General features: G+C 43.8%; 1 protein-coding gene across 2 annotated transcripts in view; it reads right to left on the bottom strand.

The window, feature by feature from the left end:
- Positions 1–3807: 3807 nt before the first annotated feature.
- Positions 3808–24899, bottom strand: part of myo1b (myosin IB) — a 44205-nt gene continuing 23113 nt past the window's right edge. Inside the window, exons 7-31 of one of the 2 annotated variants that reach the window (XM_079276496.1) lie at positions 24290–24388; positions 23192–23295; positions 21525–21672; positions 20664–20782; positions 20067–20153; positions 19844–19909; positions 16674–16778; positions 14572–14634; positions 14213–14413; positions 13744–13970; positions 13389–13589; positions 12307–12400; positions 11049–11198; positions 10885–10953; positions 10686–10772; positions 10187–10273; positions 8812–8898; positions 7807–7893; positions 6479–6553; positions 6209–6343; positions 5838–5944; positions 5595–5727; positions 5053–5205; positions 4685–4815; positions 3808–4591 (exon numbers count right to left, since the gene is read on the bottom strand). In XM_079276496.1, coding sequence (XP_079132622.1) covers positions 4459–4591; positions 4685–4815; positions 5053–5205; positions 5595–5727; positions 5838–5944; positions 6209–6343; positions 6479–6553; positions 7807–7893; positions 8812–8898; positions 10187–10273; positions 10686–10772; positions 10885–10953; positions 11049–11198; positions 12307–12400; positions 13389–13589; positions 13744–13970; positions 14213–14413; positions 14572–14634; positions 16674–16778; positions 19844–19909; positions 20067–20153; positions 20664–20782; positions 21525–21672; positions 23192–23295; positions 24290–24388 — 2948 coding nt within the window. In that variant the 3' untranslated portion in view covers positions 3808–4458. The remainder of the gene's footprint in view (positions 4592–4684; positions 4816–5052; positions 5206–5594; positions 5728–5837; positions 5945–6208; positions 6344–6478; positions 6554–7806; positions 7894–8811; positions 8899–10186; positions 10274–10685; positions 10773–10884; positions 10954–11048; positions 11199–12306; positions 12401–13388; positions 13590–13743; positions 13971–14212; positions 14414–14571; positions 14635–16673; positions 16779–19843; positions 19910–20066; positions 20154–20663; positions 20783–21524; positions 21673–23191; positions 23296–24289; positions 24389–24899) is intronic. The other variant, XM_079276497.1, reaches the window with a different exon arrangement.

The following is a 24899-nucleotide window of genomic DNA, read 5'->3' as shown; positions in this document are numbered from 1 at the left end:
TTTGGTTTATTTGGGTCTCCTTGGTGACCCTACAGTTCAAACTGCGGTCACAATTAACATAGTTCTGGTATTGTATTTTGGGTCCGGTGCCTCTAGAAGAAAAGCGAGTCAAACATGCAAATTTAAGAGCCTCCTCTGGTAAGCTTGATGATAAACTAAATCAGATAATGTTAACCCTTCTCGATGAAATTGACAAAAGCAACTTTGACCAACTGTCAAAGGAGCCTGAAATGTCCTCCGTTCAGTCTGAAAGTCAGTGTTTCCCGAGGGAAGTTATTGTTGGCCCCACACGCTGAATTTGACTGGCCCCTATAGTGTCTGTGCTGTAACTACACACTGAAAAGTTTCAGTCAAAAAACATTCTTTTTGATACATAATTAAGAGTACAAGCTGTTTGCAAAACCAAAAAGATGATTATTCATTTTAGCAAGAATAGGACCAGCTTCACTCCAGTCACCTTATGGTGACCGTTTATGGGTGCACTGTTTACAGTGTTCCAGTTGGAGGTTTGCTGACTTGCCTGTGCTGAAACTGAGTCGACTTTACAGAAATTGTCAAGCTGGCATCCAAAATATCAAATAGCATTCAGCCTATTCAGACATCTCTTCAAAGAGACGTGCTGTATGCTACAGTTGCAGGAAAACAGCAGTTTATCAGAGACAAGTCTTTCAGGCCACTGTTTACTGCTACCGCCAGGTAAGCACTATCCCCACAACAGCAGCTTTTATCCTCAGGCAATTACTTCAGCGACGAGTAGGAGTAGTCACAGTGCATTATTATCATGACTGCTTTCATTTATTTTACGAGCGAGAGAGACTTCGGTTGTGGATATAAATGTCCACTCTCTTCAGTCCATGCTGTTATGCAGGGCTGTAGACGGTAGAGTAACCTGATCAGGAAACAGCTTTGTTTTGGTAAAGTGGAGTCCATAACTGAAGTACACTTACATGTTTTTTCTTGCCCGTTTCCAGCAGCACTACAGGCCATTGCAGCTGATGAGCTCTATGAAACATGAGGCATTTATTCAGAAAATCGGTTTGAGTTGAAACAATGTTGCTTTATTCAGGAAAACATTTGTACAATGTTTTGGTATTATAATAGCAACATGATAAGCTGTCATTTCAAAACGATAGCGTACACCAACTTACTACAGACATGCTTAAATCCAGTAAACCATGCTAAAGAGAAGCGTACCGGTATGCCCCATTTGCTTTACAACACATTCATTTAGAATAAGCGTCGCAGATTGACTTAATCTGCTGAACGTGCTCTTTCTGCAGGTCAACAATCATCAATATTCTTTGTATACATTATTTCAGGAAATATATATATTTATTTTCCAGAGTCAATTGAGTCAGTGAATTACAAACAGGATGAACTTACAACAACTCTGTGGTTTATAAATGACCCTAATATAAAGTCATGCCTATATAAACTCATTTATAAACAGAAACTATGTCTGTGTGATCTTTCATTTATTAAAGTTTCACATATCAGCAAATAGGCTTCACTCAGGACAACTTCTCTGTTGTATATCCTACTCCAGCGCCCTGTCTTTATTATTGCAATGCCACTTAGAATCCATGGGATGTCACCAAAGACTACCCTATCTCCAAAGCAGTGTGGGTCTGCCTTCCATCACTCTGAGCTGGTGCAACATGTTCACCATTCAGTCGAATATGTACATCAATTGTATGACCGAAGTGGCAGAATCAGTATCCATCAAGCCTAAGATGAATAGAGCAAATTTGATAAATATGTTCTGAATTAGTACAGGATATTAAAACGATGACAACTCCTTATTTTTCTGTGATTCGTCTGGTGCAACAACAAGCACCTCCTGCCCTGATTTGACGCAGACCCCCGTTTGAACGCTACAGGTTTTGCAGGATATGGAATTGTGCTTTGTACAATTCAAACTCCCACTGAGGGTTGAGTATCCGCTGGGAGGCCGGGACTCCTCCTCCCTTTCCCAGCCTGCAGAGTGGTGGGAACCGGGTACCGGGCAGCCCAAAATGGTATGCTATTTTTACCACTCTGTGCTCAATCTGAGGGCTGCTCCCTGGAGACCTGTAGCCGGCAGCTCTCCCCAAGCCGCGGAATTTAACCCCAAAAGACAGCTCTCTCCAGATGTGCTGGAAAACATCTGGCCAGCTGCTCGACTACAAGGCCTGGCCGCCCAGCCTCAATGCTAGTAACCCCCACAAAACCTTTCAGTCCCAGCAAACCCCCTGTTGATACGGCTGATAAACAGCCTCACAGGAATGTGAAATTCAATAATCTGATGAGCCGAAGGCTGATTTCTGCCTGCACACAGAGGGTTTCGTGACAAGACTGTTCAAAAGCCTCCGAAACATCGTGCAGCCTTCATGCAGTACTCATTTAAGGTCAGGGGTGTTAGTCAAGGGTCGCTGTGGAAACAAGGTAACCAACAAAATAACAAAACGTGTGACATTTATTAGATTTTTATTTAATTTAAAAAAAGATTACTTGTAAATGTTACACCGAGTTTTACTGAAACATTTCCTTGTTGTGTCTATCGGCACAGGTCAACATGAGGCACACAAGAATGCAGACATCATTTCGCAGCGCCAGCCATTGTTCAAATACAAAACAGAGAAGAGGAAGCCGTCACCTTAGCGGAACATTCAAACTGTGCAGTGCCAACGAAGAGAATACATCAAAACTGGCATTCAGCTTGACCGTTCCTATGTGAGGGACAACAACTGATTTCTCAAGTCTCTGTGTCGTGTGAGACGTTAAAAAATACAATTTAAAAAAGCGTACAAACAGACATTCTGGCTTGCAAATCGTGACGAGACCAAGTTTGGCTGAGTTAATCCCTCAGTCACCAGAGAAACATCTGGTTGACAATCAATGTCACATAACACACTACATCCAAATAAAGATTATAGTCAACATACCTGAAAACATAGCACTCTAATTGCTTCTTTGACAACCGATTTTGGCTTTTGTGTAAATATGAGTGTACCAAATTTGTACGAGAAGGTGCAACAGGTCAGTTTCTTCAAAAACATCAAGAATCTATGGTCATGTGCACTTAATATTTGGTCTTTACCCTTGAAAACTAAACATTAGGTCAGCGCGGGTCAAGCACTACAATGAGTTCAAGCTGCAGTGGCGAGAACAGCCATTTCACAAACGCAGCAATTCAAATTGGGATACGACAGAAACCCGTTGTCCATGCCGGGGCTACAGTCTACAGAGCCGCTGTACAGCTGAAGGGTGACTGCTCAGGGTTCGCGAGACAAAAGCATTTATTTTATTGCACACAACAGAAAAGATCAACAGCAAGGGATTCGCTTTGCACCGGAGAACGCTTTGGATCTGGTGAAGACATGACGGGTAGATACCTCCCCTTCTCGTGGTCGAGTACTTTTCCTTACACTAGAAGGACTGTATTGCATTTGTCAATATCTTTAAATCGTGTCCCTCAAAAAGCGAGAGTCTCCTTTGACTCACACATGACAACCTATGAGTCAAGGATATGAATTCAGTTTACAATGAAAAGGAAATAAAGCTTGAAAATTGATTAGGAATTGTACTTTGAGGAATTGAAGATGATCACATGTGTAGTGCTGTCAAAACTTACAAGAAATTGCCACCACAGGTCGATAAGATCCCCCTATTCAAACATTTTTGGCAAGCATGCTGTGAAGAACAAGGTACATCAGCTGCGTGGTTTTCTATGTTTGGATTCACCAGCACGTGACAAGTCGTGGGACCTGTTCAATGGCACATACAAAAGTGGTTTTACAATTATCTAGCAAATTACATTTAACTGCCCACTGTTCCAGAGAATTTTTTATTTTTTTTATTTATATATATCTATAGAAAATAAAACATACAATCAAATTCTCTCAGCTCATCCTCTTTTGGTTACACCGAGGTGAAAACAAGTGCAGTTTCTAAGTTCTTCAGAGAATCTAAATGAGACAGGCCGAGCCCAAAAGCTCCCAGTTCTTCTAAAAATTCTAAGCAATCTGCTTAAAGCCAGAGACGCTTAAAAAAAATGGATGAGTCTGGGCCAGTTCACTGGAGCTCGTCACAAAGTTCTTATGATGTTTTCTCTGAAGAATAACTCAACATACAGGCAGAACATTGCCACTGGTGTACAGAAGTTTCTTGTGATATTTTTTCGCATCCATTTTAAACTCTTTACCCCAGTTTTACAAAACACCAGTGACATCATTTACCAAACTTCTGTGGCATACATCCCCAGAGAAGAGTTCTCTTTGCCAGGAAAGTGGCACATGGTTACATCTACAGTGGTTCTAGAGTGAATCTGAGAAGAAGAGACTGAAGGAAGAAACAACGCCACAACAAGCAAAATAACTGCACTCATTCGGAGGCTCAGTGTGGGCACTGGGGTGATGGTTCGGGAGTGGGTGGTGGTTTCGTTGTTCAGTCGTCACTAAACCTGGCGAGGGAGCGGCGCTATGCGGATGTGGGCACCGACACCTCCAGCAGACGGTTGTTCTTGCGCTTGCAGGACACAGTGTTGCCGTTCTTGGGGGCTCCCTGGATGAATTTCACGCACACTTTGTCGTGCTTGAACTGCACCAGAAACCTGCCACACAGAAAACATTAGCACGTCACCAAACATCATCCGGGTGGCGGGCGACTCGCGTCCTTCGAACCAGATTCAACTGGGCTATCTTACTCGTCTGAGATGTCAATGTTGAGCTGCTCGCTGTCTGCAGCCGTGGCCCCCGTGCGGTGGAGTTTGGTGATGATCTCGATCAGATGTTCACTGCTGAGTAAGAAGTCTCCTTTGATGGCTGAGGCTGACCCCTGAAGCAAAATGGCAGCATGAAAAAAAACAAAAAACCCACTGTGTACAAAAGTGCTGTCTGGTAAGTGTAGTTTCTATAAATATCTCAATACTAGTGCTCATTGTTTACTACCGTGTAACAACGCTTGTGTCTCGGCAGGCCTTACGGGGATAGTTGGACACTGGACGATGATGAGAAGATGGATCCTGAATCCCATCTGCCCTAAATCTACACATGACAAAGAGATCTGCCTCACCTCTTTGAGTTTGAGAGCAAAGAAGCCGTCACTCCGCGTGCTGACAGAAACACTGGTGAGGTCCGGCAGGGGAACGCTGGCCTTCACCTGGCCGGTCTTCTGGTCAGCCAGGACGACGCTGTTTTTAGTCAGCAGGAAGATTCGAGCCTTGCCCTGCAAACAAGAGCAGAGACCGTCCGTCATTCTTACAGCAAATAGCACAGAACAAAAGGTCTTCTTGGCTGTCTTTTCCAAGCCTCCACCTGATCTTGAAACTGGGACAGGGTTAAGCGTAAAACATAATACACGTGTCCCGACATGCCTGCCGGACCAAAAAATGATGACCGCGGTTATGTCAAAACATATGAGATCGCTGCACAGCGGGGTGAAACACCCATCAAAACAACTTAATAGTTTTGTGCTCCACACGGCCTGTGTGGAAAAGTGGAGCTAAACTCTAAACAGCAGTGTCACGATGTAATCGCAGCTTATATTTTGGCTTTCACAATCCATTCAGCTTGTATAGGAGCTGGACGTATTGTAGCCAGAGGGATCTTTCCTACCTTGCCATTGGCCCTGTTAATCTTGTTGACCACGTCAGCCAGCAGAACCTTCTCATCCACAGCGCTGTTGAGTTTCTGGTATTTGGGGTTCTTGCTGATCTCCAAGTAGTCTCCTTTGAAGGGCTGGCTCACGCTGAAACAAAGACATCAAGAGATTCACAAATCATTCATTGAGGTATTACTCTACATACCTACTGTACATCATGAACCAAAGAGCACTCTGCCCCAGTGAATTTCAGGTACCTGCTCGGGTAGAGAGCCTTTTTATCTTTGAAGATCTCACTGGCCTCCAGCTTCTCCTCATAAACTGCCTTCGTCTCCTCTGTGAATTGGCTCCTGTACTTCTTGCACTGAACACACAAACAGCAGTTGAAATGAGGGTTGCTGTATTACATTTTAAATATTCTGTCTTGCCTATCCAATGGTTTCCATTTTCAAGTTTGTTCTGTGGATTGGTCGTGGCTCGCATTTTGTTGAACGCTTGAATAGGGTCGATGGTACTTCATTGAAGGTACTTCATTCACCCACTCTCCCGTCTACCGGGTGTGCATTGGATCATATTTGACAGAAGACGAATTAAATATGGGTGAAGGGGACAAACAGAGCTGACTGACCCTCCAGTGATGGAAGATTCTCCGCAGCTCTGTGTGGACTCCATCCAGAAAGCGGTAAGGCCTGGCAGGCCAGCTCTTGTCTATGGGTGACATGGAGGGTATGGTGCCCTTCATGCCCAGCAAGTATTTTTGAATCTGGACAAAAATGCAGGTTAACAACATTCTAGCAAATATTAAAACAAACAAAAGAAAATACCGTTTTGCTCGTACACGAGGAACACAATTCTCTACGCATTTATTCCAGCAAGCAAATATTCAAGTCCCACTCACAATTCTCTGGATGGTGAAGTCATAGATCATCTTGCCTGCATTTGCCCTGAAGAATTTTCTGTACTCTCTGCGGACCTTTTACAGCAATGAAGGAAAGAGTAAACAAACTGTCAATCACCTCCCGTCACCCATATGTTTGATGTGAAGCAGGACAGCGGGAAGGAATACACGGATAGGATGATGACAGCGTACACAAATAGCCCACTAGAGCAGACGTTTGGTTAGTCACAAACAATGAACACCTGGAACAGACAACGTCAACTCCAAGCTGCTGGAATTCATTAAAATTATGATTATGGAATTTTTAATTCCTGAAGTCAATGACGGTTGTGACATATGACCGTCATGCTGACCATAATTGCACAAATTGAGTTGTGAACAGGTGCATTGTGGTCAATCAACACAATGAAAAGATTCACACTGCAACAAATTACCAGTGTGACGACAGATAAGCACCACAAATTAGGACAAATGCACACTTTACACACCTAAAGACAAAGAAACAGGTGAAACAAATACTGTTGGGTACACAAAGCGATGCTGCTTTGCATCAGGTTAGCTGCGCAGATGCAGAGGAAGCAAACAGCGGGAGACATTTAGAAAAGAACAGATCAGAGAGAGAGACAGGCAGCCTCTGCCATGTCAGTCAGGCTCTGTTGGTTTAAATCTTTAGCATTAGAAAAAACAAAGAGGAAAATAGCAGCTGTCCCTAACTAATTATCTCAAATGGATCTAAAACTGTGGAATAATGGAGGAAGTTATCTTTTAAGTAGCTTGTCACATCTTTTTTCTATTTCCAACCAAAGAAATCGTTCCGATGAAAATTGTTGGGCTGTGGATTGTTTTGAGTACCACGGCCTGGTTTCATCGTTTCAAATGCAACTTTCCAACGCTTCGGGCGCCTCAAATGGACTGGAAATATATTTGCGGGGTAAACTGGATATAGTTTGTCTTTTGAATTAGGTGGACTACCCCTTTAAGATGAGATCACAGTAGAACAAATCTGTGCTCTTGTAATCTTTGTGGAACTACTATATGTTGCAGTGGTATAGCATAATTCTCTGTTGAATATGAGTTCAACCAAATGTTTTACTGTTTCGATGGTGGGATTTGCAACAAAAGTTGATACAATAAAAGCTGCAGAGTCTAAAAGAATGCCATTACGGATAACATGTAAACACAGCACTAGATTGGCTTCCTATAGAAGTGTGCATATATATATATATATATATATATATATAGCAGATGGTTGAGGAGGATGAAGAGGGTCAAGGGTGATGAGTAGATGGCAGACTTGGCAACGGCTGTGCCGTGGGGCTGGTAGGTACCTTGAGTCCCTGCCAGTAGGCCCAAATCACAGCGACCGCATGCTTACGCCTGGCCTCTTCCTTCAGTCTCCTCAGCTCCCTGCGAGCCTGTTCAGTGGGTGGGCGGGAAGAGAACGGGAACAAATGAAGCGAGAGAAAATGAGAGAAAGAAGAGGGAGACACGGCTTTGCCTGATGTCAGCAAACATCACACACCCACACACACACACACACACACACACACACACACACACACACACACACACACACACACACACACACACACACACACACACACACACACACACACACACACACACACACACACACACACACACACACACACACACACACACACACACACACACACACACACACACACACACACACACACACACACACACACACACACACACACACACACACAGCCCTGTGTGACCATGGGGAGTCTGCAAAAGCACAGCTCTACTGCTCCGGACACAAATGTGACTCACTTTTATCGGGGGAACTTCTGTAACAGAAACAGACTTTGTGCTATTTAGTGGAACTTTGACAGCAACAGGAGGAAAGCAAAAGTCACAACTCGGGCAACAAAGATCATCTCAAAAGGATCAAAACAGCTCCCTCTAAAAAAGACAAACAGCACGGTGATGCAAAGAGTAAACATGCATCGACTACACAAGGAGGAAAGAAGTCATGCAGAGGGCAGACAGCGTGCACTGGTGGGGCATGGACCTTGGAGGAAGAAGCTGAAAACACACGCAAAACATGACACGTCTGTCCCTGAAGTGTGTGTGTACGACGGCCATTAGTAAGACGCTTCAGAGTCCGGTGGACGAGTGGATATGTGAGCGGGCGTATGGTAAACTAACTTACATCGTACATGAAATGTTTAGAATGGGTTAAGCATGATGAATATGAGAATGATGGGCATGTTGAAGTTCTTTCTGGGGGGGGAGGGGGGATGGTGGGGGCGGGGGTCGATGGAGGCGGCAAGTCACGGCAAGACAACAGGCTTCCCAAATACCTTGGTGCCCTGCCAGCCGGCCCAAATGACCGATACGGCATGTTTATTCCTCGCCTCCTCCTTCAGCTGACGCAGCTCTCTCCGGGCCTGATGAAAAGCGGTGGCAGTTGCGGGGGGGGGGTTAATTTTAGTGACAATCAAAACGTACTCCTCCCAGGGGGAGGTACCGTGTAGGTGTGAAGAAAGCATTATGAGGAGACATTGACGAAAGACAACACAGGATGGGACACAACGGGGTGGTTAACGGCAACATGGGAGCAATTTTCAGTGGCGCTCGCGTTTTGTGACTCTGAACAGGTTTACGCTTTAGTGCAAAGAAATGCAATATGACATCAGTGAGAGAGTCTGGACTATCGTTTCTTCATCTAGAGCGTCATAAAACATGCTGCTGAACAATACGATGCCTTTCTGTTTGCTAAGCACAAAGTGCACATAAGACACAGAATAATATTTAACAGTATTTATCATTAATCTGAATTTATAGAAGACTCTGAAATAAAAATCGCTACATCAAGAAGAGACGCCTCAGCAGGAGCACCAGTAAATAACAATGAAAATCAGCTGTGCGGTGGTGACTGCATGGTTTAACGAGATAAGAGTAGAGTTCCATATGTGTAGACATCTAGCTTTGGTTTGTAGGGGTGGGGGAAAAAAAATAAAAAATCGACACAGTATCGCGATATTTTGGGTGGCGATATTATATCGATATACGGACGCCAAGTATCTTTATTATATAAACAATTTTTTATTTTTAAATCAATAAAAAAAAAAAAAATCAAATCAATTGCGTTTTCAGTCCACTAGATGGTGCCGAGTTGTTTTCTGGTGAGGTCAGCAGAGGTGCCGGTTCTGCGTGCGTGATTGGTCGGAAGTTGGTCGAAACAAAGATGGAGACATCAGAGAAAGAACTCAGATAAAACATGTTGTTGACACAGTTTTCCTTCGGGGACATCATTTGAAGTTGAAAAAAGTTATAAATCGCAATATATGTTATCACAATACTCGCAATAATATCAAAGTATCGCGATAATATCGTATCGTGGCCCAAGTATCGGGATAATATCGTATCGCGACATCTCTGGCGATTCCCACCCCTATTTGTTTGTATCGCCATGAAGGAAATAAAAACAACAACAACCAAACATGTCGAGACAATTCTACTTGTGATCGCTACAAAGCAGAAAACGGCGCGAACAACAACAAGGCACATTAATCAGGCCAGTGGGCAACGGAGGGACCGGAATCGAGGCTCATTCAGGGGGAGCTGCTGCTCTATTAGGTTGTGTTCAGAGTGGGAATGGGATGGGACAGGACACGGTGAACAGGGAGGACAAGACAGCTGGGACAGAGACACACTACGGCTGGGTGGAAATACCTTGGTTCCCTGCCAGTATGCCCAAATTACTGTCACAGCGTGTATATTCCGCACTTCTTGTTTTAGACGCCTCAGCTCCATCCGAGCCTGGTGGGACGTGGTGGGCGTTAGGTAAGACAGGTTGAGGATGCGAGAAGAAAAAGAATCGAGAAAAGAAAGTGTAAGAGGAGTGGGGGGGAGGGGGGAGGGGGAAGAAAAAGAGAAGTGGCAGTTGTGTGATCAGCAAACGAAGCAGGGCCAAAAGGGAAACAGCAGCAATAACATCAAGGATAGCTTTGTTTAGGAACAGGTTTTTTGTTCCTGTAATACTGTTGGGCAATTAGGCAGGAACGCTGCATAAGATGAAAATCAAGTGTTTAAGGCAATACTGTTCAGACTTCAAGAGCAGCTTTTTTTCCGACAGACAAAATAAAAAGCCTGTTTCAAACCCAGGCTGGTGCTGCGTTGAGGTAATAACTTGACTCTCTTAATATACTTCTGCACTTTAATGCGGCAGTACCTGGGTGCCGTGCCAGAAGGCTGCGATGGTGGTCACTGCCTCTTTACATCTCTTCTGATATTTCAGCTCCCTCAGGAGTTTGCGGGCCTGGGGAAACATAACAAGCAAACATCATTTTTTTTTTTTCTCGTCATGCTTTTTGCTAAGCTTCCGGCTACAATTTATTTTAAACAGAGTGAATTCCCAGGAAGGTGCACACCTGCCATCCTCTGGTGTAGGACTGCACCACAGTGGTGGCACTCTTGATCTTCTGGTATTTCTTTTGTTGCTGCGAGATGGAAAAAGGAAAAGATAGGAAATGAAATATCGAGGACATTTTGCTTTGTGCAGGATTTCGAGCATTTCCCCGCAAGAGAACCTCACCGCATATCGGCGGTACCATGCCGACACCACTATCTGACTCTTCTTCAGCAACAGGAAGTGGCAGCGGCACTTCCAGCCGCGGTAGATCTTCTGAATGAGCGTAGCCAGGTCTTGCAGGCATTGCCTCCTCCTCTCCTCCAAGGAGAAGAGCTGTGGGGGAAGAGGTGTGAATTACATGCATGAGGCGAGACGAAAACACTCGTCTGTACAGTGTGAAGTCCGCTGTGAAATTGGCAGGTATAAATATCAAATTTTCAAAAGTGTCTTTTTAACCTCTGCAATAAGGTCATAGTTATAAAATGAAAAACAACTTCCCCCTCTGTGAGATCAATAGAAATGCTTTTTTTTTTTAATATGCGCAAATACTGATTCAGCGATATCAAGTACAAAGTCCAAACGACCTGCCGGGAGAGGCGAGGTTGAGGGTGATAACCCTTTCCTGCTTGGGCTCATTGCGGAACAAATCAATTACAACATTTTACTGTCCTATTGTAAACCAATGCAATTTGTTCATGTCTTGGTCTTTTTTGACGTCACTGCTTTGCATACACGTTGGGAAACAGAATTTCTCATTGCCTAACTTTATCTGGTTGTTAATGTTAAATAAGGTAACTTATTTACAGCACATAACTTATTCGTAGAATCAAAAATGTACCCAGAGAGCGTCACTGTTAATGCCACATCTTGTTCCATGTTTTAAAATTTCTCCATACCTTGTGGATAATTAAAAAAAAAAAAAGAGGCGTGGCTACTGGATTAACAGGCAAAATAAATTTGGAACATTGAATAAAATCCACGAAACTAGACTCCATGAAGTGATTTCACAGCTGCAGATAAATGCAGGCGATAAGTTGATCAGACAGAAAAGTAAATTCTCTCCCAATGAGATCATGTTATTCCAAGCGTTGTTGGTCTTTTCACTGAGTGGAGAGAAAGTCCATTAAAGCGCTGCAGGCTTGAGCTGTTGAAGAGCCTACAAGCGCTGCGTGAAGAGGCTATTTCCCCATGTTAGATGGGAGGGCTAAGTGACACCACGTGTTTGTTGTTTTCTGGCGGTTACATGCTAATTGCTGAAGTGGGGGCTCCGAGTGCAGCTCACCCTGCTTTAACATCTTACTGTGAGAAAGCAGGGCAGCTGAGCATGCTGATATTCAACCTTCAGACTTTTACAGCCTGATCCACCGGAGCACACAGCAGAGGTCAAAACTGGCTTCAAAACATATTTAAGGGATGCAGGGCTGCTTTTTCTCTTTTCTACCGTTCTTGGGTTCCTGATGAAGATCTTGGAGCGGCCGTAGGAGAACTCTTCAGTTGGGACCTGGAGGTCGGCCATCAGCACCTCTACTCCTTCCCTATGGAGAGTCAGAAGGGTCAGATGAGTCATCCAAAGCATACTTTACACTTCAAGGGACCATGAACAACATCAGCGCAACTGTGTAGAAGTAGTAGTTGTTTTTTTACACAAGAGAAAACAGGACCGAGGATGTAGGGTTTGAGAAACAGCGAGCGAGAGAATGATTAAAGGAGAAGGAAACAAATCCAGAAAAACATGTGGAGGGGGGGAATAAGGAAACCGCACGAAGCACTGAGGGATGGCTGAACAACAAGATACCAATGTGTGGTATAGCAGATAGGAATCAGTGCTTTTAAGGATGGAACAAGCAAGTCTGATTTGGAACAGAGGAGACAGATAAAGGCTGCAATGTCTCAACATGTTGTGGTTCAGAGAGCGAATGGTTAATTTCTGCTGAACAACGGGTGCAGTATGTGGCAGGACTGTTGCCAGTTCCTGAGAAGTCATCAGGCACAGCTCAATACCTCAAATACCTCAAACTGTGTATACGAGAACTGTATGTAATAAATATGTTCAGTAACAAGAAAAGCAAAGATAAAGAAAAAGAGTAACAAAATGACCGTTCCATAAAAGGACAGCTACTACTTTGCTTTATATTGTTTAAGAGATAATGTGTGTCAGTGTGTTGAGTAAACCGTTGTCAAGTTCAGCTGATTATTTCCCACCTTTGCACCTTTATTTACCCAGGAAAAGCTATCAGAGTCCTTTTCCAGCAATGACCTGTTTCACATTCACACACTCACACCTGGGAGCTGACCACTCAAACGGCAGTCTATTAGTGCTGGTCACAGTCCCTCCACCGGGAGTAGTCCGAGGCTCAGTGCCTTAGTTAAAGATACCTGTGAGCGTTGCTCAGTTTCCACTCGCATTTTCTCACAAAAGACCCACAGAGGAGGGATTTGTTTTGGCGACCTTCCAGTGACAAGACCCCTTTCTCTCTACTCCCCTCAGCTGACTCGCCGCTTCAGAATAAACACAGCCGTTACCTGGCAGGCCCTCTCCAATGGGGCCAGGTCTGTTTGCAGAGCATTTTGTAGCGCTCCAGGCACGGCTCGTAGGTCTGGCGGAAAGCGTAGCCCGCTCTCCTCACGCGAACGTTCTCCATCAGGCCCAGGTAGCGCACCTGATGGCAGACCAGAGAGTCGGTGAAGATGTGGGAGGCCTTCTTGTCATTGGGCTTGATGCACCTGGACAGCAAAGAGAGCGGTTGTTCACAACATCTACGGAAGACCATTTACCTGAAGATACAGTGCATTCTTGTTGTTAGAAGCAGCAGTTTTAAAACTGAGAATCTCACAATATCCGTTACTGGCAGGTTCATAACTCTCTGTAGGACTTTACCGGATGTAGTTTGGGTTCTTGGTCTGCAGGTTCCTCATCAGCGTCCCCACTGATGCTTTGAACTGGAACCCAGCAGTCGGTGGTCTCTTCAGGTTGACTTTGGCTGGGTTGCCTTCAGGGAACAGCTGTTTGATGAGGCTGTGGTTGGCCTTGTACATGGCCTGCGACAGGTCCCGGTACAACAGGTCGTTGTTCTTGTCTACAAAACCCTCAGCACGGTACAGCACCTTGATATGAGCAGGGACAACAGACACGACTAAACATTTTCTCTTCTCATCGTGGAAGCACAACTGAACAAAAACTATTTTGTTTGTCATCGACTACAGCTTGTAATGCTACTGAGTGCATATCAATCATTTCATCGTGTGATGAGATGCAGAAATTGATCATATTACTATCTATATCTCCTTTATTACACTGCGTCGCTCAACACAAATGATCTTATTGTTCTGTACCAATGTTCCAGTACCTTGCCAGCGTAGTGCTGAATGCGGAAGCAATTGTGTGGCAGGCTGTGGTCTGTGATGAACTTTGAATTCTGGCTGAGGCGACTCTCAAAGTGCTGGTGTTCAGCGCAGATGGTGTTCAGTTTGTCCAGGAAAGTCTCGTCGGTGACCGTCCCCGGCCTCAGGCACTCCTCGTCCAACATGGCCAAGATGCCATTTTGGTGCTGGACACAGCAAGGTAGGCAGGCAGGCATTAGAAAGCTGGTGTTCAATACTGAAGAGTCCTGTTATTCTTTGCCACTGGTCTCTAGCTGTTGTTTTGTGGTCTGCAAAACACTTGAAGAACCGAACCGGTTCTCTGATAACTGGAAGAGTGACTTACATTCTCAATGAGGTCGCAGATAATAGCGTTGTTGAAATATTCAATGTTGGTCCACTCGATGCCCTGTGAAAAGAAATAGAAGGTCAAAAAGGACAATGGCTTTTCCATCTTGAGCTAACAAGACGTTAGACTGATTTTCCCCGTCAGATAGACTCTCAGATAGAATGGAGTGTTATTTAAACGCAACCCGACGCACCTGGCCAAGTACCTGAAGGCCAGTCACCTCATCAACACTGCTCTCACAGCGGCCCTCAACAAGCACAAGTGCAACATTTGTAAAAGTGTGATGCCAAACATAGCTGATGCGAAGTAGCCCCAATTGATGGCAGTTACAACCAGAGTTGTTCAGTGCAGCTCATTCTCATGCGTATACTCTGGTTACCCTCAGTTTGGGACATCCTCTCTTCTTGTACATCGACATGATCTCCTCCAGGGAATATAGTTTATCTTCCTCTAGCTTTAAAAGTCATGTCAAGTCAATTTTATTTATATATGTCATGAATCACAAATTTGGCCCAGGGGGCTTTACAATCTGTACAGCATACGACATCCCTTGTCCTTGGACCCTCGGCAGAGGATAAGGAAAAAACCTTTAATGGGGAAAAATGGAAGAAACCTCAGTAAAACAGGAGAGACCCTTCTTCCAGGACAGACAGACATGCAACAGGTGTGTGTACGGAATAAACATCATCATAAAATCTACAACACAGACAATCCATATGACAAAAATGATACATATAATGGGAACATATTTTAAAAAGATGGATGCTGGAGGACATCGCGTTTCTGTGCCATTTAAACTCAATGATGCTCGACATATAAACAAAGATCTTCACATTGCCAGACTCTGCGGTAACAATGATGAAGATTCAGTGCTGGACAGGTATTCTGCTGGTGATGGTATGAGAAGGAGAAAAAAAAAAAAAAGAATGTTCTGTCCAAATTCTGTGCTGGATGACCGCAGAACCTGGCAATGTGTGAATCTCGAAATAGTCTCTGAAACCATACGTTTTAAATTGTTATGAACGGCGGTTATACTCGGCCTAGACACATTAATATCTCTGGCACTTAACATTTACACTGGGCATTTGGGACTAATGAGAACAAATGTCCCGGAAACTCTAAATGGACTAGCCCCCTGCAAAGTTCCATTTATCATTGAAGCATTCTTGATCATTAACTTTAGTGCGGTTTTTAAAATCATTAAATGAGTGTAAGTGTTGGTACATCCATCCTCAGCCATATTTGTCCTTGCTGGATTTTTATTATGTTCACCAGGCGTTCTCTCTCTTCCCATCATCTGAGCAAGGACAGCGCACAAAGCCTTTGTGGAGAGGAAAGGGAAAACATTTTCCATCTTAGCCTCTAAAAAAAAAAAACCCACACCGCCGGCATCTCATTCACAGCCGCTAATGTGTTGGGAACGTAGCATCGGTTGATGTAAGCAATGAGACAGATATTTTGGGGGGTGGGGGGGGAAATAAGGCGTGCCTTAAACAGACTTAAAATTCCCGATTGGTGGTCCTCCCTCCTTTCTGCAGCCCTGTGGTATTTTCCCATGCAGTACGCTGGATAGAGGCCAGGAGTGGAATATCATTGGTGGTGGCGTTAGTGGGGAAGGGGTGTGGGGGGGTCACCACTGCAGCACTCGCATAGAAAGAGCTCTGAAAACAAACAGAGCTTAAAAGGGCCCACCACGGGGAGTGTTTACTCTTGCTGGAGTGAGGGATCACTTCCGTCCTCGCAACTCCACAGAGGGGAGAGAATAAGATCAGGAGTGTGATGGACGACAGAGAGACGGGGCAAAGGACATTAATGGAGTAGAAATGCCTTTAGGTCGACCGCAAGAATACAGATTTAGCCGAAACGGCACAAGAGGTTACACAGATGAGTGACGCAACCAGGTTGGGATCATGCTGCAGGGGCCTGCCACGATGAACTGTCAACACAGCAAATTGAGTGCCGACATGTTGAATGATATAGATGTGCAGTTGCAGGTGAGTGTGTTTCTAGGCCTACGGGCTGGGCGGGTAATTTATCCAAGTGTCCACTGTGGATTATGTGCGTCGCTGTCTGAGTAAACGTGAGAACACAAAACGTACTTCTCTGATGTACTCCTCCTGCTCCTCACGCAGCGTCAGCTCGATGAAGATCTGCTGCAGCTTCTCGTTGCAGTAGTTGATGATGAACTGCTCAAAGCTGTTCTCCTGTGGGAGCAGCAGCGGGAGAAAAGAAAAACAATCAGTTCCAGCCTTTGTCGACATGTGGAAATCACGGCGGTGCTTGTTCACTCGTTGTTCAATGTCAGTGAAATAGCTTCTTGTTTTTGTTTTCAACCGCAAAAGGGGAAAGTGGAACTTTTCCATATCTGTTAAATTCCAGAAGCTATTAAATTGGGGCGCTTGCTTGTTGTCCTTTCTGCTGCACAAACCACTACGGCTTCGTTTTCTTATTTCTCAAAGCTCTGACTGCATTCTTTCCTCTCTGCAAACATTCAGAAGCATGGTCACATCTCTGCCAACTTTTGCTGCTGCCTTCAATTTCCTGCAGTGTTTTATTAAAGGCGATGGTTGTACCAACGCATACTGATAAGGAGAGCTGATATGATGTTTTAGGCATAGTTTGCATGACTTGAGTTCCTGGAATCATAGCTTTAGTATACAAATTTAAATTTAAAATGACATCCAAAATGATGCAATCACATTTTCAGAACCTGCAAACTCACTTCTGACTGTTTCAGACGTCCTTTTTTGAGCAGTGGAGACAGACTCTAAATCTTAAAAAGCAGTACATCTGATTATACCGGAAATAATCAGCTTGGGCAAACCAACTTTTACCTCGCCACTTTAACAACCGCCACTTTAACAACCGCCACTTTAACAACCATCACTTAACAAACATGTAATAAATCTGGACAGTGAACAACTGATAGCAGCAAATCCGGCTGGTGCACCTTTTGACGATAAGCCCTTTCAGAACAAGTCCATGTAAATTGTCACGGACTTCATTAAACATTGACGGAGTCTTTCTCAATTATTATCGATGTCAATTATGACCGGTAAGTGGTAAGTCATGCTTCTTGGCAGACAGCTCTATTACGTGCCGGGTTAGGTTGACAGTCATTTGCTAAGGACACAGCAGTGGTTAGAGCAGCACGTTTAGTCTACGAGCTCGCAGTGAAAGACGCAGCAAGCTTTCTCAGCGAACCAGGAAACGGAACACATCGCCTCAAGGAGATCAGTTATGGATGTTAAGACTTCATTTCCTTTTGCTGAGAAACCTAGAGGTCGTCTTCACCCTTAATAAAACACACACACACTCAATAGCATGTCTATACCCAAGCGGCAGCAGACACCAGACGGAAAATTTGACAAATATTTCAGCGGAAACCGAGCTGTTCTTTGACGACCGGTTTAAAGCAGCTTGAGAACGCCACCATCTTAAAAGTTAATGGTCACATTTCTCAGAGGTGTTGATTCACTTGCCCCAAAGTAGGGGAAATTCCTTGCATTTAATATTAAGTGTAACAAGTTAAAATCAATATCATTTCCAGGGCGGATAAAGAGGCCATACTCGAGGACTGGCCCCAAAATGGCAGTTCTACTCTCCTTTATTTTACGGCAGTCGTTCATGATCACCAATTTGCCGTACACTCACCTAGATATAATGAATTGACGCCTTAAGTGTTTTCTAAATTGTTTCTAAATTAACACTTCAGTCTAATCTGTATCTGTTAAAGGAATTGTTCAACATTTTGGGTAATGGGCTTATTTGCTTTCCTTAACAGAGTTAGATCATTGCAGATGTCTGTAGAGTAAATATGAAGCTACAGTTGTGAGACTTATCGTAACATAGCATTAAATCAGGATGCAAGTAGAAATAGCTAGCCTGGATTTGCCCAAACGTTATTTAAAAAAAAGATTTCTGGGTACAGTAACTCTACTATAGCAGGCCACATTGCCAGAAAACCTCACGGTTCAAGACGGGACTTCAGAAAGTTACTGCTCCCAGCCAGGATTTAGTACATTTTCTTACTTTGGGACATATTAAGTGAGCTTCAGAGGTGTTGTAGATGGATATTATTACCTTCAGACAGAGCCATGGCCCCTGTTGCCAGTCTTTATGCTAAGCTAAGCTAACGGACTGTAGCTTCATAGTTACCGTACAAACGTGACACTGGTAGCAATCTTTTCATTTCACTCTTTGAAAGAAAGAAAGAACAAGTTCCAAAACAATAAACTATTTCTATACAGAGACATTCAATACAGCAGCAACACGTTCAGTAGTCAGTTTATTAGGTGCACCTAGCTAAAACTAATGCAGTCTAACACAACAGCCCTGCAAGAATAAATCCTTCCAAAACAGTATTTAGTCGACCATCATTGACATAAAATCTAATTAAAATATTACAAACCCGTCTCGGTTTAATGCAATACGATTCAACAGCAGCACAGAATACAGCTTCCAAAATGACTATAAACTTGCATCAGCACCTCTCTAAAAGCTCCATATTTTACAGCAACGTTTATGAATGTGGCGTTTATTGCAGGGCTGCTGTATCACACTGCATTAGTTTCAGCCTAATGGCTAACAGACCGGCGACCGAGTGTCGAGTCAGGATTCAAACGAGGCCAAGGCTTCTTTCGTATCGTTTCGGTCACGTGGCTACGCTGCACACCGGGAGCCCTGAATCGTCTTTATTAACGAGGAGCTGAATTAAGTCGGTTAGAATCACAGCAAGCACAGTGGCACAGCAAACCGGCCGGTGCTACTTACGCCATCCTGGTGACCCAGACACAACACAAGAGTGAGAGGAGAGGGATGACGTGAGAGTGAGTGGGGTGAACAGGCAGGGATATGAAAGAGACATGAACATATGGGGGGTGGGGGACTGAAGGCATCAAGCAAATGGGCATTAACATTTAGTCTATACTGTGCACTCTGCCTCGTCTTTGCATGCACCCCCTTGTAAATGACATAACCATATAATCCATACCTATTGCTTGACTGTGGAATGTGGCTGAACTATCAAAGACATACTGTTTACTGTGTCATGTCGTTGACAAATAAATAATGCAACCACTGGGAGCAATAAAGCTGAACTAATCTGATGAGTGCGGTTTTAGCAGCCCTCAGTTCTTATTGATAAGCCCCTCACAGGTACCACAACACGCACGTAAACAGCCCGGGGCTAAATCCTTTTCAATGTAATAAAAATGGTTTGGGTGGCTGAGAACACGGAGAGTGGGTTTGATCTGCCTTTTTGTCTTACCTCAAAAATCTCAAAGCCATAGATGTCAAGCACACCCATGACCTTGTGGCGAGCTTTCGTTTGTGCCTGCAGGGAGACAATATTGTCAATATTAAAAAAAACACACTATGAAAGGGTGTACTGCCGGTTTAACGTAGCATGAAAAGTAGTAAAGAACACAAACTGAAATGATAAAATCAACTGACATGAAGTAAAAGAAAATCAGGTTTTTTTTTTTACTTACTTTAATGCTTTCGTTGATCCTGGTAACTAGCCAGCTAAACAGACGACTGTAGAGATTTTTGGCAAGGGCGTCTCGGGCATAGTAGGCCTGTAAATAGACACGCGTTAGTGGGGATGAAAATGCATGAATTCATTTTCACTACATCGTTGTGTACCACTACACATTCCCAAACGCAAACCAAAATGACTTGTGTCCAACAGGTCAAAAACGTAGAAGTCAAAAAGGCACGAAGTCATTGAGGAGTAAACATGAGTGGCAACATTATTCTGAGGTCAGGTCAATGGTCTGACACCTTTCCTATTCTTCTTTTGGACACAAGAGGACCACGCTTTAAGCATCCTCGCCATATGAACCGTCTGAGTGAACTCTCCAACTTCTTAAATGTGACCTACATTCGAATTTCCAGGAGGACTAAGGCTCATCTATAATGGAGAGGTTTTCATGTTGCATTGACACGGATGAGAGTCGGCAGCCATAGGAGCAAGTCAGGGGGAAGAAATGTCCCGTTATCATTTCATGCGGTGTGAGTCAATTCAAGGAGGGCAGATACACATTGGCACAACTGGTGCAATACAGATTTGTAACTCTCCCTCTGACCTGGGACACATTCAGGGTAGTGGACACTTTCTCCAGCTTCGCCTCCACTGTGCGGTAGCTGAACGCTCTTTCCAGCACCGACCGCTCGATCCCCAGTAGCTCACACATCTCCTTCAAATCTTTAAAAAGGGGAAAAAAAGGGGATAAAAATGAGTCAACATAATTGTGACACTATTTTACATCACAGCTACTAAAGCATTATCATTAAGGAACGTTAAAGCCACACATTAACCTTATCCGTTAATACTTATTGTCTAAATAATTATGGCTTTGATGACACAATAATCACGCTGGTGGAGATGGAAGTCAAATAAAAAGTATCTTTTAAAATGGGAACATACGGATGCATGCAATGCGACTGCAAAAAGCCAGTGATTCATGTGGGAAAAAAAAGACAAAAGTGGCCCTAAGATGAATCATGCCAGTATGCAAATGTTTTATTTGCCTAAAGAGAACAGCTGTGGAAATGATGACACAAACCGCTTGTGTCATGCAAATCAGAAAACACAAATACGAAATAGGTGAGGAAGAGATCAGAGCAGCCAATAGGGGGCAGTGGCTCGACATCAGGCCAGTATGTCATGATGGTCAAAAGGTGTAAATGTAAAAAATATTCACAATAAATCAGAAGAATCTAAATAAAATGGTCAAATTTATCCGATTATTCAACTTGTCCGACATGTATCTGAACATAAATAAACACCTTAGTGACCTTAGTGACACCCTAAGACAGCTTAGTTGTTCATCACCACCTCATGATGCCAAATCATTGAAATGAAGTTGGAAACGAGTTCTAATAGTATCAGAGATATTTTGGAGTAAGAGACACTTTGCTTCCCCTTTGTCGTTTGTCAAACTCACCATTTTTGTCTTTAATGCGACTCTCATCGGAGCCATTACAGCGCGACTCTGGCTTGAACTCAATGTTGCCGAGCTTCAGCACGGCGGCCACCAGCTCCAGCACCGACTGCACCTCGTCCTCCATGAAGCCCACAATCTGCATGGCATTCTGGAGGGGGTCAAAAAGAAAAGAAAAAAGGAGTCACAAATCAGCTGTTGTTGAACCTTATTAAGAAACATGGGCACAAGGTTGCAAAGGGGAACTAAGCTATAAATGCATTGTAACGACGGTGTGTGTGTGTGTGAGACTGTGCAAACACACCAGTCCTGGAAGGCTAACACATTATTATTGCAGCCTGCAGACAGAATTGTCATTTGATGAATTGGAATCGTCAAATAAGAAAAAAAAGATTGAACAAGGCAGAGCTGCACTCGCCTCCATCACTTTGAGGGACTCCAGGCTAAACGAAGAGTCCATGAGATTTACATAATTCATGGGTGGCAAGAAAAGAGGAGACAAGCAAAAACCCCATTAAACTTATCATCTTCCCATTAAAAACTGCAAATTACCCAATTCAATATTTAAATGTCTTAAAGTGAATCCCAGTGCCAAATATAATCCAACTTATTTTACAAAGCTAGCAAAACAGACAATTGATTAAGTGCTTCGTGTTTTTTGTTTGCTGTGGTCAGTAGTAGAAGAAGTACTGGCAGTAATGGCAGACCAAACATTGAACTAAATGTTTATGGGAAGAAAGTGTGGCCACCGTTGGCTGTACAACAGACAAGAACCCATTGTTTCGTGGGAATGTCCCCTTGTGTTTCCGGTGGTGAAACACAGCTGTATGGGGAACACTGAGAAAACTCCATGCGAGAGGGGATGAGAAGTAGGATGTGAAACGCAAGGAAACGAGTAAAGTAGAATCTGACAGAACGGACTGCAAAGGCTCACACAGTAGCTGAGTGGAGCAGGACTGAAAACAATAGAGTACAGTAGAAAGAGTCTCTTACAGACACAACATCCTACAGTATGTGGCACCGTCGGTAAGGACAACAAGTAGTGGCAACGTGCATGCGGGCAAGTTATTGAATGCGTGTGCACAGCCGTATTTAAATAAAAGGAAGCAGATGCCTCGTCTCCTGTGGTTTATCCCCAAAGAAATGCTGCTGTTAAAAGTTAAACCCTTTTTGCCATTTATGTAAATGCTGCACATGGAACTGCCCGTGTTTAATCAATGTAAAACTAGCAGTTCATGTTTTAGTTCACATTCAAGCTCAGTTCAAAGTTCACCTGGTTTTGCAACATGTGGGAGGGAGTCTGTTGTGAAGTGTTTTCACAATCCAGAAGATGGACTTTTATAATCTACCCGTGCGCAGAGTTAGATTGAGAAATACAGTAAATGAGGAGATATCACTGCCTCTACCCTCTGTACAGGATTTAGAGTATCTCGGCATGATGCAAGGGAACGCGTGCCGCCGCCTGTGATGAGTGTGTGTTCTTGTTTGTCTGTTCTTTTGCGAGAGCCCACTCCAGGGTTAGAGACTGTAATCAGGATTGATTTTGGAAAAAGGGGAGATCATTTCTACCAGCAGTTATTCAGGCTGATTCTGAAAACATCATCCGGGAGAATCTATAATGAGGGTAAAGTGCAATATCATTCAAACAAATACGTGCATGTATTACTCACTCTGACTGTCCGGAAGTTGGCCGCATCATCCAGCCCATTGACCGCAGCGGAGTCCAGGCTCAGGTAGTTGTACTTGCTGAAGTCCCGATCCAGCTTCAGCTTCTCTGTGAAACAAAACGCGCGGTTGCTATTCAAATTGCATTCGTTTCAAGCTGGTTGGCTAAAGGCGATTTAAGTCCTATTTACATGAAATGAACATTACGCAACTACACGCTAGGAGGTGCCTGATTTAAAAAAGAAAAAAAAAGAAAAGAAATAATCTTGTAATGATTGCTATAAGCTGCATTTTTTTCCAAGGACCTTCTAGAAACAATAATCACTTGAATGTACCAAGGTCCAAATGTGACACACATGCCCTTAATAAATGTGTCCAACCCGCACCAAACACAATTTCAACACAGTGAATGCTCTTGGAGTTACTGCTGTGAACACTATTGTGGCAGATCAAATAGCCTTCTTAAAAGCCCCCCTATTTAGTAGCAGAGAAATCTATTCCTCTGGTGGGCGCATGTGTCGGATTTCATTAGTGGCTGCATTAACTACAGCTGAACCAGGACCCTCTGATGCGTGTGTGTGTGTGTGTGTGTGTGTGCTCTAGAGTCATGATCGTTATTTTGTTCTCCTGCGTTCCGGACATAAAACAATGCCCTCTGTCCGCAGAAAAGCAAATAGAGGGAACCGGTTTCACGGCTGGCCTTTGTTCTCTGTACCGTTTGTCGGGCAGGAAGATTGGGTCATTAATGCATCAGCCATGTGTTGTGTGCAGCTGAAATCTTGCTGGAAAATGTTTATGTAAGAGTTTAACATAAGGAGTGGCTCAGCTAGCTACTGCAACGTGTGATTCATTAGTTCCTGTGAGCAGATCAGTGCATTATTCTGAGATCAGAGGTTATTCCAGGCCATCAGGCTAAATATATCACAACCCCAGTTTGTGCTTAAGGGCAATAAGAAGGGCGCATTTAAATATTTAAAGCTGCCATTTCTCTCAGATCCAGGAGCACTTTAATCTTCAAGTTAAGTTTTGCCCCCATCTACACTTTGGAAAAATAAATACATTGATGCTTCCATTTAATGTATTCCAGTGTTTTTAGGACTTACTGAGTGTGTCATCGGAGGCTCCAGACAGGAGCTGATAAAAGACGTGGAAGTTCCTCTCTCCTCGTGGCTGTTTCACCACACGGGACTTCTCCAGCAGATCTTAAAGAGTACAGGACAACAAAAGGAAACAATGACACAGGATGACAAAAAGTTATTTCCCAATAGTGGTCCTCACGGGAAAGGTTTCTGTGTGTCCTTGAAAAGTAAATAAGGGGCTGATCTGCTGTAGGAAGTACTAAGAATATGGAGGTCAGAGGGCTTCCTGGTTCAAACTTCTGTATATATGCAAGTTGCCAAGGTGACCAAGCTTGTGTGTGTGTGTGTTTGCACACAATATCAAACATCAGCGCTTTCTCCGAGGCTGCCGACCAAGTGCAGCAGTACCTGATTAAAAGGGGACCCATCATCTGCTCACCGCATTAGGCTCAGTATGATTTAATTAAAGACCAACAGCAGAGCTCTGGATCTGAGAATGCTTGAGATCCTCTTCACTGCCAGTCTGGCTGGATAATAGCATCCAATTTGTCTCGTTAAGAACATCTTATTTTAGGAGACTTAAGAGTTTACATTAAACCGACTGAACAGAAGGAAACATATCCACATGAACTGC

The sequence above is a fragment of the Melanostigma gelatinosum genome (assembly GCF_949748355.1).
Source record: "Melanostigma gelatinosum genome assembly, chromosome: 10".
Classification (NCBI taxonomy): domain Eukaryota; kingdom Metazoa; phylum Chordata; class Actinopteri; order Perciformes; family Zoarcidae; genus Melanostigma; species Melanostigma gelatinosum.
The sequence above is the reverse complement of the archived record's forward strand: the minus strand, read 5'-3'. Positions and strand labels throughout refer to the sequence as shown.